Source organism: Onychomys torridus, chromosome 1 (assembly GCF_903995425.1).
Source record: "Onychomys torridus chromosome 1, mOncTor1.1, whole genome shotgun sequence".
NCBI lineage: Eukaryota > Metazoa > Chordata > Mammalia > Rodentia > Cricetidae > Onychomys > Onychomys torridus.
The window spans coordinates 32,338,449-32,352,439 of NC_050443.1; the positions used below are offsets into that span (position 1 = coordinate 32,338,449).

General features: G+C 45.4%; 1 protein-coding gene across 4 annotated transcripts in view; it reads right to left on the minus strand.

Annotated features, from left to right (window-relative positions):
• The window catches only part of Uevld (UEV and lactate/malate dehyrogenase domains), a 36,832-nt gene extending 30,303 nt beyond the window's left edge, over window positions 1-6,529 (minus strand). The window contains exons 1-3 of one of the 4 annotated variants that reach the window (XM_036209526.1): window positions 6,372-6,525; window positions 2,718-2,802; window positions 2,083-2,148 (exon numbers count right to left, since the gene is read on the minus strand). In XM_036209526.1, coding sequence (XP_036065419.1) covers window positions 2,083-2,148; window positions 2,718-2,802; window positions 6,372-6,413 — 193 coding nt within the window. In that variant the 5' untranslated portion in view covers window positions 6,414-6,525. Of the gene's footprint in view, window positions 1-494; window positions 663-2,082; window positions 2,149-2,717; window positions 2,803-6,371 lie in introns of those variants that run through there. The other 3 variants (XM_036166302.1, XM_036209535.1, XM_036166311.1) reach the window with 3 other exon arrangements.
• Window positions 6,530-13,991: the final 7,462 nt, after the last annotated feature.

Genomic DNA, 13,991 nt, shown 5'->3' on the forward strand with positions numbered 1-13,991 from the left:
AGATAACCCCTTCTCGGGGCTGGGGTGTGGAATGTAGCACAGTGGTAGAGGGCTCGCATGTGGGATGTTTAGGATTTAAAACCCAGCTTTGTGAGGGGCTACCACAATACCTAGAAACTGTGATTATTAAAATGATAAAACTGAAATCAGCAGAGTATTAAGAATTATCCTTGCTGGGGGTTGGGGGGGAGTGGTACATGCCTTTACCCAGCACTTGGGAGGCAGAGCCAGGTGGATCTCTGCGAGTTTGAGGCCAACCTAGGCTACCAAGTGAGCTCCAGGAAAGGCGCAAAGCTACACAGAGAAACCCTGTCTCGAAAAACAAAACAAAACAAAAAAACAAAACAAAACAACAACAACAAAAAAAGAACTATCCCCTTGCCTCAAAACAAAGGACCTGAACCAGTTTCCTTCCCACCTTCTCTTTCCTCATCCCCTTCCCTTTCTTCTTAATGTCTAATGAAGAAAAGCAGAGAACACAAGTCACAACTCACAGGTGTGAGTGAAGTTCCAACAGTCAGAAAACTGGCTGAGATCCCAGCAGGAGACAGGTAAGGAAAGCAAAGACAGGTGAGCTCTGTCTGTCCTGCTTCCCACTCTGCAGCCTCTGCAGAACCCATGGCCAAGGCTTTCATCTTCAATCACAGGCAGAAAAAGCCTCTGCACACTTATGGAAGGTCACCACTGGCTGGGGAGACAGGAAGCAGAGAGGCTTGCTATGGTCTAGGAATTAACACAGGGAAATGCCTGACATTTAAAGGAGTCTTCCAAAGCCTCACTGTCCATTGCTGAACCCCTTCTTAGGAGATTTTTCTTCTATTTGATTGCATCTCCCAAAGCCTTCTTTTCAATGCACCAACTCTTTCTATCGAGTTCATTTATTCCTATGCCTTCTATCTAGTCAGTAATCAAGTAAACTGAATCAGGAGAAACACTCCTGAGAATTTCTAGTAAGTATTAGTTACTGTGTATTAGTCCCTCCAGCTGGTACTCTTTCTGGGCTGATCTGAACTGTGAATGAATGACATTTTGTTTTGTTAGAGATGGGGCCTCGACTCTTCTGTCTCAGCACCCTAAGTCCAGGATTATACATGTACTACTTCACACACAGCAACAACAAATGCTGAATGGTAGAATTGTGGGCACTGCTTCAGGAACTATTTTGGGGTTTTTTGTTGTTGTTGTTTGTTTGTTTGTTTTGTTTTGTTGTTTTTTGAGACAGGGTTTCCCTGTGTAGTTTTGGAGCCTGTCCTGGACTAGCTCTGTAGACCAAGCTGGCCTTGAACTCACAGAGATCTGCCTGGCTCTGCCTCCCGAGTGCTGGGATTAAAGGCATGCGCTACCGCTGACCAGCCAGGAACTATTTTGAAAATAGAGCTTTGCTGGTGTTTTTCAAATGATATTGTATAATCCATCTTCTACTATACCAAAGGTTATGTTGTTGAACATAACAGTAAATAGGGGACAGTTAAGTACAGAGACTGTTAATGGTTTTTTTTTTGTTTTTTTTTTTTTGAGCTGAGGATCGAACCCAGGGTCCTGGGCTTACTAGGCAAGCACTCTACCACTGAGCTAAATCCCCAACCCCTGTTAATGATTTTATTCTTTCTTTTTGAGCAAATCTTTACTATCTCAACCTGTCACTGAACTCTAAAATGTCTATTATACACCGTAACACTAGTGGTGTTCAGCCAGTCACGTGACCAGATTGAGCTTCATTTTTTACTTACAGAACAGGTAGAGTGCCACATCACAGAAAGGAGAGGGACAAGCATAGATGTCAGCAGGGAAACACAGGACTCTGATGTTCCATTATGGAGAGCAAGGCCCCCTCTCTCCCCAGTGTATGTCTCTATTTGTCAGGCTCTCTTCTATCCTCAGACCCCACCAGCCTACTGGACACTATGCAACAAGTGTTTGTTAAACAGAATTAACCTTAATCTAGGCCTTCCTTGACATATACAGGATCCTGCCAGATCTGGTAAGGTCCTGAACAAACCTCAGGTGTATGTAAAATCAAGTTCTTATTAAGTAAGCCTCTCCTGTAGAGAAGTCCCACATTCTCTCAGCTTCTGTACTTACCCTGATACATCACAGGAATAGTACCAGTGAAATTCAGCAGGTCTTTTTGGGAAGTATCCTTGAAAACTAGAAGAAAGAAAAGTTCCAAAACATCAGTGAGGAGTAGAGAGAACAGTAATCAAAGTATGTGACTGCACACAGAGAAATGCCAAAAACAAACAAATAAGAAAGAGGACACTGAAATCCAAGTTCGAAGCCCACCTTCCCCTCCTAAGAGGCATGTAACTTGCCAGACATGGTGTCCTACACTTGTAACCCCAGCACCTGAGAGGTAGAGGCAGGACTGCCATGAGCTCAAAGCCAGTTTGTGCTACATAATGAGTACCAGGCCAGCCAGGGGTACATTATCGATCCTGTCTCAAAACCACAAAAGGGCTGGAGTGTAGCTCAGTTGGTAGTATGCATGAAGCCCTGGCTTTCACCTCCATCACCAAAGAAAACAGGGAGTGGAGGTACCTGCCTGTAATGCTAACACTCAGGAGACAGAGGATGGGGATCAGAAGTTCAAGGCTATCCCTGGCTACATGGCAAGTTCAGAGATTAAAAAAGAAAAAGAAACATAATTTGGAAGTTCTTTAGACCAAATACTTAGTAATCCAAAAAATGCAAGAAGGGCTGGAGGATGCTACTTGTACCGTAGGTGTCCATGGAATATCTGAAGTGCGGGAAAAACGCGTTCACTTTCTTCAGCTCTTCTACAGTCAGATCCCTGAACTTGTACTGAAATGAGAGGAATGAGCATGGAATAAAAACAAAGCTGTGAACAAGACTAACGCCTGTTGTATGCCAAGCCCAGAGCAGGACTTTACCATTACAGGTGTCACCAGTATCTGATTCATTACTAATCAGTGTCTCACTCTATAGTTCAGGCTGGCCTCAAGCTGGCCATCTCTCTGTCTCAGCCACCCAAAGTCTTTCTGATCTACTCTTTTTTTTTTTTTTTTTGAGCTGAGGATCGAACCCAGGGCCTTGCACTTGCTAGGCAAGCGCTCTACCACTGAGCTAAATCCCCAACCCGATGATCTACTCTTTTAAAACCATGGTGCTAAAGAGTAAGTAGAGTTTATAACTGCTCTATTTTATAAAATGAAATCTAGAGAATCCATGCAATTTGCTAAGTCAGATACCAAGTAAAGTAGTAAACCCAAGTTTAACTCCAAGCCTTGATTAGTTAAATCTAAATGCCTCCAAATAACCTGGAAAGCCTAAGGGACAGCACAGGATGTGAACAGTTCATCACTATTGAACATCCACCTAAAAAAAAAAACTTAATTGATTTTAATTTATTTATTTAATGCAGTTCTATATGTGTGGGTAGACATGTGGATGGCAAAGGACAACTTTGGGAAGTTGGTTCTTTCCTGCCACCATTTGGGACCAAACCCAAGGTTGTCACACTTGATGGCAGGTGTCTAACCAGCCCGTTGGTCCCTAACTCTCTTCTGAATGCCTCCTTCGCTAGAGGGACACCTCAACTTCCCTCCCACCTTTAGTCCTCTATCCTGGGTTTCAAAGGGAAAATAAATACAAGCAAGAGTTTGCTACCGGCAGGTGAACTGCCTCTTCCTGGCTTTCTCTGTGGCCCTGCAGACAACGTATAACCTCTTTCAACTTATTTTCTTCCCTGCAAAGAGAAATAATACTCCCACTCCCTAGACTTGATGAGGATTAAAGGAGGAGGAAAATCTATCAGTATACAGAAACAGAATGAAGATACTCGGAAATAACTTCAGAAAGGTACGAAGGTGATGCTTTAAACGGGAAGACATCCTGTCTTTGTGAATCTGAAAACATCAAGAGAGTAATATTGCCCAAAAGATTCAGCAAAATCCCTTAGTGAAACTTCACAGGAATTTTTTGTTTGTTTGCTTCTTGTCTGTCTGTCTGTCTCTCTTTCTCTCTCTCTTTCTTTCTCTCTCTCTCTCTCTCTCTCTCTCACACACACACACACACACACACACACACACACACACACACACACACGGCAGGGTTTCTCTGTGTAACAGCTTTGGCTGTCCTGAAATTCACTCTGCCTCCTGAGGGCTGGGATTAAAGGTCTGCACCACCACTGCCCAGCCAACTGAGTTTTTAAATAAAAGTCTAAAACTTGGGCTGGAGAGGTATTTGAATGATAAAGCATTTGCTTAGGATCTCCACGAGGCCTGGTTTCTGTCTGCAGCACACACATATCTCAACACCAAACTGCAATTGACATGGAAATTCATGAGCCTTAGAACAGCCAAAATAATCTTGAAAATGAACAAAAAAGGTTGGAGGACTCGCAGCATAGTCAAGATACAAACCATAATCAAAACAAGACAACAGCAGCCGGGCAGTGGTGGCGCACGCCTTTGATCCCAGCACTCAAGAGGCAAAGCCAAGTGGATCTCTGTGAGTTCTTGAGGCCAGTCTGGTCTACACAATGAGATCCAGGACAGGCACCAAAACTACACAGAGAAACCCTCTCTAGAAAAAGAAAAAGAAAGAAAGAAAGAAAGAAAGACAACAGTAAGTGCTGGAGGAGATGGAGGGAATCAGGATGCCCCCATACCTATCTGCACTGCTTTGGGGAGATGATAAAGCTGCATTGGAAAACAGAGCTGCTTAAAGATTAAACAAGCCAGGCATGGTGGTGTATGCCTTTGATCCCAGCACTTGGGAGGCAGAGGCAGGAGGATCATGGAGAATTTGAGGCCAGCCTAGTTTACACAAAGGGTTCCACCAGGACAGCCTGGGCTACATAATAAGACCCATTAAAAAAAGGGTATGCAGGCTGGTGAGATGGTTAAGAGTACTAGAAACTCTTCCAGAGGACCAAGGGTTCAGCTCCCAGCACTCACACTAGATATCTCAAAACTTCCTGTAATTTTACCTCCAGGGGTTCTGACATCCTATTTTGGCCTCCATGGGCACCACACACAGCAAGTAGTATATACATGCACATGCAAACACATAAGCATAAATAAAAATAAACCTTTTAAAAAAAGGAATGTTGCAGCTAAGGACATAGTGATAGAGTGCCTGCCTAGTATGCATAAAGCCTTAGGTTCAAGCCCTAGTAACACACACACACACACACACACACACACACACACACACACGCTGCATTGGCAACATCTAAAAATAACATTCACATTAAATATGTTTTAAGGTGATTCATCAGGGAATAGAATATAGTGATTAGGGAACCAGAGGTTTTTTTGTTTTTTGAAATATATAAACTACAGAACATCCCTGTTAAAAAACACTTGGATTGTTTCTGATACTTCGTTTTTATAAATACGTCTGCTATAAACATTCCTGTCCTAGGGTATGGTGTACACACCCCTAAAGAGACACAGGCAGCGTAGTAATCCTACTTTTCTTTGTTTGTTCTTTTTCTTCTCTGTATTTTGAGAGAAGGTCTCATTATGTAGCTCTGGCTGTCCTGGGATTCAACTAGTAGACCAGGCTGGACCTGAACTCAGAGAGCCGCCTGCTTCTGTCTCCTGAGTGCTGGGATTAAAGGCGTGCCCCACCACACCCAGCCCAGCCCAATGGTACTTCTCTTCAAGTCAGAAGTGGCGTCTCAAGCCTGAAATGCCAACGCTCAGGGCTGAGGCAGGGTGTTGCCTTGAGTGGGTGGATAGCTTGAACTACAACGGGTAAACTAAACTAAACGATATCAATCTTGGAGCTCTTAAAACTCTTACAGATGTAAAACCTGCCGCAAGAGAGTCACCTCCATGTCCAAGAAGACCAGTTCTTCCCAAGGGAAACCTGCCCCATCAGGATCACTAACTTCTGAAAGAGAAGGCCCTTAACTGCACGTGGGCGGGAATCAGGAATGCTGAGCATCCCGCCTCGGGGACCGGGACGCAGGTGAGACTCGAGGGTGGAAGAACCCTCCACCTTTCCACCGTCAAGCTCTGTCTGGGCCTGCACTCGCGTCGTGAGCACCTTCGCTGTGGCCACAGTCTAGGTGAGCGGAACACAGTCACAAGCGCGCCCAGGAGGAATCGCTTCCACAATCGGATAATCGGGATTTTTCAAAGCAGGTAGAGTTGCTGGGAGTGACTCACTCAAGGGAGGCGAGGCACGCCAGCGGAAGGCTGAGGCAGGAGGACTGCCGCAACTTCCCGGCCAGCCTGGGCAACAGGATGAGTCGATGTGTCAATGCAACAAAACCATTCGGGGGGGAGAGGGAAAGGATATGGGGGAGTGGCGGGGAGCGTAGAGGGAGGGTGTGAGCAGGGCAGCGTGCGGTGAGGAGAACGCCGGGGCCCTCCCGGCCCGCCGCCCGTCCGCACCTTGCCCAGCAGCCGCCTCACGCCCTCACAGTCGAACTCCATGGTCTGCAGAGATGGGGTGCTCCGCCGCGGTCGCCGCGCCTTCTCCCGAGCCAGCTGCGGACGGAGGCCGCCGAGGCCCAAACCTCCGCGGAGGAAGGTCCCCGCCCCTCCAGTGGGCGGACCCCTGTAGGATGCACGCCTAGGCGGTGCCCGAGCCGGACGTGGACAGGGACCCGCAGCCTGGGAGACCGCAGCGACCCGCCCCGCCCCGCTTCTTCCTTTCAGCCGACTCGGGCGGGTTCTGGGCCCAGGCTTCGCCCAAAGCCGGAGATTGAAAGCGACCCGGAGCTCCGGGGACCGCAGCGTCCCGCGAGACGGAAGAACACCTCGGCTTGCTGAGGGAAACAGCTAGGAAGAACCCATGAGCAAACAGGTGCTGGCTGCGTGCCAGTTCCGGGAAAGACTTGATTTCAGCCCAGAATGCGAACGGGGTGGCGGGGTACTGTGGGGTGGGGGGACACGGACGGAAGGACGGACGATCAAAGCCGAAAATTGTAGCTGGATATTCAAAATCAAAGTTTCGGAGTAGACAGGGAGAAATCGAGGGGAGTCTTGTTAGAGCTAGTGAAGAAGATGACAAAAAAAAAAAAAAAAAAAAGATCGAAAAGCCACGATGACGTGGGTAAGGAAAAGGTCCCCTCATTTATCTGGATCTGGTTAACTTCTACTAAGAGTCAAGAATTTCGACATAGGGCTAGAGAGAAGGCCCTTGCTCTTAACCAGAGGACATGAGTTCAAGTCTCAGCACCCACGTGACAGCCGTCTGTGACTCCAGTTGCACAGGTTCTCACGCCCGCTTCTGGCCTCTGTGGGCACTGCATGCACGTGATGCGCTCACATACTAGCAGGCAAAACACTCATAAAGTAAATCTAAAATTAAAAAATAATTTTGACACGAATGACCAAAAATCAACTGCACAGAAATTATATTCTCTTTCATGACAAGCATCACAAACAAGATTATTAAAATGGCTAGTAAGCTACGCTTAGGATCAGAACACATCAGCCTTGTGTGACCTATATAGCAAAATGGCTTTCATTCTTTTGATCCATGCCTACACATGACATCTCATAAATCACCTTATAATATCACTTACCATAGAAGAATTCTATGAGGAAATAAGCATACCGCCACATTTAAAAATCAGTCTTATAGAGCATCCTTCTTAAGCCACATAACATTTTAATTGTGCCTTGTATTTTTTGTTTAATAAACTGTCTTTTTCATTCTAACTTCTGAAAATCTTTGGTGCAGCAGGATCTGAGGGAAAGCCCTGGGGGTGAGGTTCCTCCAGCTTCATAGCTAGCAAAATCTATCTTTGTTTCTGGCATAGTGCCCTCACAATAACTTGTTAGAAATGCAAATTCCTGAGTTGGAGAAACTGGCTCCAGGGGTATAGGACACTCTGGCCTCCCAGGGTATCTGCACTCATATGCATAGACACACATATAGATAATTTAAACAATGTTAAATGCAGGCTTAGCTGTTTGTTGCAGTTTGCTGCTCTTGCAGAGGAGCAAGGTTCTTCTATTCCCAGTACCTGCAAGGCAGTTCACAACTACTTGTAACCTCAGCTCCAAGGAACCTGATGCCTTCTTCTAGCCTCTTCAGACATAAGGCACTCTCATGGTGCATATACAAGCAGCTGAAACACTCATACACATAAAATAAAAACAAATTTTTATCTAACATGAGAGATATAGACTTAGTCAACCAGAGACTCTAGGGATAGCCTGAGAAAGCTGTTTGTTCTGGATGATGGGGATGGAACTCAGGTCCCTAACTCTGGCTGACCTTTGCTCCCAGCTGCCAGCCAGGCAGCCTGTTTCAGCCAGCCTTCCAGATAGTCCTGCAGTGATAAAGTCAGGACACTGCAGTGTGGGGCTTTTTTTTCTCTTGTTGGAGCTGAGGACTGAACCCAGGGCCTTGCGCGCAAGCGCTCTCCTACTGAGCTAAATCCCCAGCACCCAATGTGGGGCTTTCTAAAGATACTTCTCAGGACTCTGACTTGAGGAGACTTTCCTGCCAGAGGCTGGACCATAGCTGTAGTTAAGAAATGAGGTTTACTGCTCCTCACAGTCAGGGAGCAGGTTTTGGGGGGACATTGGTACAGCTCAGGGAGATGGTGTCTGAAGCTCTGTTGTGGAATTTGGACACTTGGTGGAAGGTGGAAGAAGAGGCTCACTCTGGACTTCGTGCTCTCGGAAGCAGACACACCGCAGTGGCTAATTTACCAATGAAGATCCTGTGTAAGATGGGCACACTTGGACCACAAGAAGGCTGTCCTGGCAAAGCAGCAGAGGGATGGTGGCTTAGCAGGGAGGAGGCCGTTTGGTGTTTCATTCTTTTCATTTCTGTTTTGACAACACTATCACGTGGTCCTGTTGTGTTTCTCTTTACCGTGGTCTCAGTGACCTTGTCTAGTGTTAGTATTCTGTGGGATGTCTCTGTCCGACAGAAGAATGAACTGATCTAGCTTGGATCCACAGGGCGAATTCCGCCAGTACTGAGTTTAGCCATATGATAAGCAGCTCTGTTGTGTACGTAACAAGCTGCCTAGATATCATATATGGCAGGGATTGCTGTTTTCTTTCTCAGGCCATTACTAAGAAAGAGAAGCCACTGGAAGAAGGTTATGAAGAAAAGAGTGATGTAATCTGATTGAGTTTTTTTGTTTTTTTGTTTTTTAAACATTTATTTATTTGGGGCTGAAGAGATGGCTAAATGGTTAAGAGCACTGGCTGTTCTTCCAAAGGACCTGGGTTCAATTCCCAGCACCCACATGGTGGCTCACCACAGTCTGTTAACTCCAGTTCCAGGAGGATCCAGTGCTGTCTTCCAGCCTCTGTGGGCACCAGGAATGAATGGAAGTGGTGTGCAGACATACACGCAGGCAGAACACCCATACTGATACAAATAAAACAGAAAAAGGATTCATTCATCTGTATGTGTGTATATGTGCCTGTGTGAGTTTATATTCTCCAAGTGTGTACAAGTGCCCTCAGAAGGCAGAGGGCATCAAATCTCCTGGACATGGAGTTACATGTAGGTGTGAACCATTTGATATGAATGTTAGGAATCTAACCCCAGTCTTCTGGAAGGGCAGCCAGTGCTCTTAACTACTGAGCCATATCTCCAGCCCCAGTAATCTGACGTAATTTTGATCTCATAACCCCACTTTTTTAAATATACTTTTTTATTTAAAAAATTGTTCTTTCCTTTTACATACCAACCTCTGTTTCCCCTCCCTCTCTTCTCCTGTCCTCCCTACTTCCCCCCCTACCTACTCACATCCTACCCTCATCCCCTTCTCATAGAAGGTGAGGCCTCCCCTAGGTAGTTAACACAGGCTGTCATACCATGTTGGCACTGGACCTAGCCCCTCCCCGCTTCATTAAGGCTGAGTAAGGCATTGCACCATAGGGAATGGGTTTAAAAAGCAAGTTTGTGTACCTGGGATAAGTTCTGGTATCATTGCCTGGGGACCCACAAACAAACACATCAAGCCACAAAACTTTCACCCACATTCAGAGGGCCTAGTTCAGTCCCATGCAGGCTCCCCAGCTGTCAGTCCAGAGTCCATGAGCTCCCATTAGCTTGGATCAGCTATTTCTGTGGTTTTTCCTATCATGCTTCTGAGTCTTTGTTGGGGGACAATCTTGTGAGTTCCTGGGATTTTCCCTAGCTGCAGATTTCTCCCCATCCCCTTAATGGTATGCTCTGTCAAGATATCTCTTTCATTGCTCTCCCTCCCCATCTCTCCCCCATGTTCCCACCTCTCCTCCCTTCCCCTCCCCTTCCCTCTATTCCCCCTTTCAGTTTACCTAGGAGATCTTAACCCTTTCCTGGGGCAATCCATGCATGTCCCTCTTAGTGTCCTCCTCTTTACCTAGTTTCTCTGGGGCCATAACCCCACTTTTAAGTCTATCTTACAAACAAACAAACCTCAAGCCGGACATAGTGGCACACACTTTTAGTCCCTATGTTCAGGAGGTAGAGGCAGGCGGATGTTTGTGAGTTCTAGGTGAGCCACAGATACATAGTGAGACCCTGTTTGGGGGGCAGAGAGGCCTGTCTTACAGAAATACAAGTACTCAAGATTGGAGGTTGGGGAGAATTATGTGCTTGCTATACAAGCATTAAGGACCTGACTTCATTCCCTAGAACCCATTTAAAACAGCCATGCTTGGTGACCTGGCCCTGTAATACTAGTGCTGGGAAGGTGGAAACAGATGGGTCCTTGGAGCATTGTTAACCAGCCAGTCTAGACTAATCAGCAAGTTCTGGGAACTCAGTCTCTGTCTCAAAAATAAGAAGGTGGGAGGGCTGGAGAGATGGCTCAGCAGTTAAGAGCACTGACTGTTCTTCCAGAGAAGAGGACCCAGGTTCAATTCCCAGCATCCACAGGGTAGCTAACTGTCTGTAACTCCAAGATCTGATACCCTCACATAGACATGCATGCAGGGAAAGCACCAATGCAAATAAAAATAAAGTTTCTGAATCTGTTATAAAACACACACACACACACACACACACACACACACACACACACACACAGAAGGTAGATTTCTAGCACTCACAACAATCTATAACTCCAGTTCCGTGGATCCAATTTCCTTAATTGGCCTCCATAACACTTCATGCAAGTGGTACACAGACATACACACAGTCAAAACACCCATATGTATAAAATAAAATTTTAAAAAACATAAAAATTATCTGGAGAAATTTGAAAGACATAATAATGGTGGTAGTGCATGCCTTTAATCCCAGCACTCGGGTCAGAGGCAGGTGGATCTCTATGAGTTCCAGACCAACCTGGTCTACAGAGTGAGTTCCAAGACAGTCAAGGCTACAAAGAGAAACTACTGTCTCAAAAAACAACAACACAAATAGTTCAATTCCTAGCACCAACGTGGTGGTCACAACTGTCTGTAACTGCAGTTATAGGGACCCCAATGCCTTCTGTTAGCCTTTGTAGACATCAGGCACTCAAGTGGTGTACAGACAGACATGCAGGCAAAACACCCATGCACATTAAGTAGAACAAAATATAAAAATTAAAAAAAACACAAAAATGCACAAGTGGTCTCCAGAACCCAGCAACTGAGGTGAAGTGCACAATACTCCTTAGAGGTGGTCAAAAACATTTCCATTTTGATGGTGGTGGTACAAGACTGATTCTAAAACTCAGCAGCAGTTTTTTTCCCCTTCATTAAAATTGAGTAAGTTTTAATCATATGTAGATTATACTTCAGTAAGATTTATCATTAAAAAAAAAAAAGAAGAGAAAAGAGCCAGGTGATGGTGGCACATGCCTTTAATCCCAGCACTCAGGAGGAAAAGGCAGGCAGATCTCTGAGTCCAAGGCCAGCCTGGTCTGCAGAGTGAGTTCCAGGACAGCCAGGGCCACACAGAGAAACTCTGTCTTGAAAAACAAAACAAAACAAAACAAAAACAAAAACAAGACAAAAAGAAGAAGAAGAAGAAGAAGAAGAAGAAGAAGAAGGAGAAGGAGAAGGAGAAGGAGAAGGAGAAAAAGAAAGCTAGACATGGTAATGCACGCCTTTAATCCCAGAACTCAGGAGGCAGAGGCAGATGGATCTCTATGAGTTTCAGGGCAGCCAGGGCTATACAGAACTTGTCTAAAAGAGTGCAGGTTTGTTGTTGTTTATTTTGAGACAGGGTCTTACTATAGAGCTCTGGCTGGAAGAGAATTTACTAAGTAGCCATGCTGGTCTTAGACTCACAGCAGTCATCCTGCCTTAATCTCCCTAAAACTGGGATTCCATAGCATCACACATGGTTTTGTAAGATTCATTTTAATGACTTGGGTGTATTGTTTCAGGGAAAGCAAGTTTCCTAGTCATAAGTGAAGTATGATCATCTTTAGCAAAACCATTTAGAGAGAGTACCTTCTGTGTCTTTCTGTGTATATGGAGTTGCCCGCATGTAGAACTATAGTAGAGTGTGTACGTGGAGGTCAGACATAACAAAATGTGTTGCTATACTTGACAAAAATGAGATCTTTGATGATGTCTGAGTGAGCAACTAAATTCTGAACTTGGAGCTAGATCAGAATGAAACACATGGAAAAACGTGTAGATTGTAAAGGTGGGATTTGGGTGTAGACCACTCATCTAGGAAGTTTGATCATAAAAGGAAATTGGCCACAGGACAGTTGGGAAGAAAACCATTGTGCTAACTGGAGGCTTTTTTGGGAAAAGGCCAGGGATTCTTTTGACAACTAGAAAAGAGGACCAGTGGAGTCGAAGAATATAAGTACCAAGCGCTTTTGAGGAAGTATCCCTCCTCTTAAAGGAACTCATCTTGGGGCTGGAGAGATGGCTCAGAGGTTAAGAGCACCAACTGCTCTTCCAGAGGTCCTGAGTTCAATTCCCAGTAACCACATGGTGTCTCACAACCATCTGTAATGAGATCTGGTGCCCTCTTCTGTATACATAATAAATCAATCAATCTTTTTTTTTTTTTATCTTTGTGTTTTATTTTTACATATTAGCCATGGGTTCCCCTGTCCTCCCCCCTCCTGCCCCCACCCCCACATTCCTCCCAACCCCTCCCCTCCATTCCCATCTCCTCCAGGGCAAAGATCCCCTGGGGATTCAGCTCAACCTGGTGGATTCAGTACAGGCAGGTCCAGTCCCCTCCTTCCAGGCTGAGCAAAGTGTCCCCGCATATGCCCCAGGTTCCAAACAGCCAGCTCATGCACTAAGGACAGGTCCCAGTTCCACTGCCTGGGTGTCTCCCAAACAGATCAAGCTATTCAATTGTCTCACTTATCCACAGGGCCTGATCCAGTTGGGGGCTCCACAGCTTTTGGTTCATAATTCATGTGTTTCCATTAGTTTGGCTATTTGTCCCTGTGCTTTTTCCAATCTTGGTCTCAACAATTCACACTCTTGCAATCCCTCCTCTTTCTCAACAATTGGACACCTGGAGCTCCACCTGGGGCCTGGCCGAGGATCTCTGCATCCACTTCCATCAGTTATTGGATGAGAGTTCCAGCACGACCGTTAGGGTGTTTGGCCATCTGATCACCAGACTAGGTCAGTAATGAGATCTGGTGCCCTCTTCTGTATACATAATAAATAAATAAATCTTTAATAAAAAAGAAAAGGAACCCCATCTTAAAGATAGGAGAGGTCCTGTAGGGATAAAAATAGAGGCAGATGGAAGAAATAGATTAGGGGTTCAAGGACAATGTTGGCTATATAGCAAGTTTGAGGCCAGCCTGGAATACATGAGATCCTGTCTCAAAATAAAGAAAAATAAAATAAAACAAAATAAATGTATCGTTTTCCTAGACCTCAGTTTGTTTCATTGGCAGCTGTCAACAATATTTCAAACCTGTTCTCACATCAGTAGTGTGCCCTGGTGCCCCTTGGTGTAAGTCCTTTGGGCTTTCTGAGCTTTGATTTTTCTCCCTAGTGAAATGGGTTATAATGATCGTACCTACCTTGTGGTAGTGCTATTCAGTAAGGTACACGAACTTACAGTGCTGAGGTACTGTCAGGGGAAGTATCTATGGCATGTTGAATCTAAGTCACATGACCAGC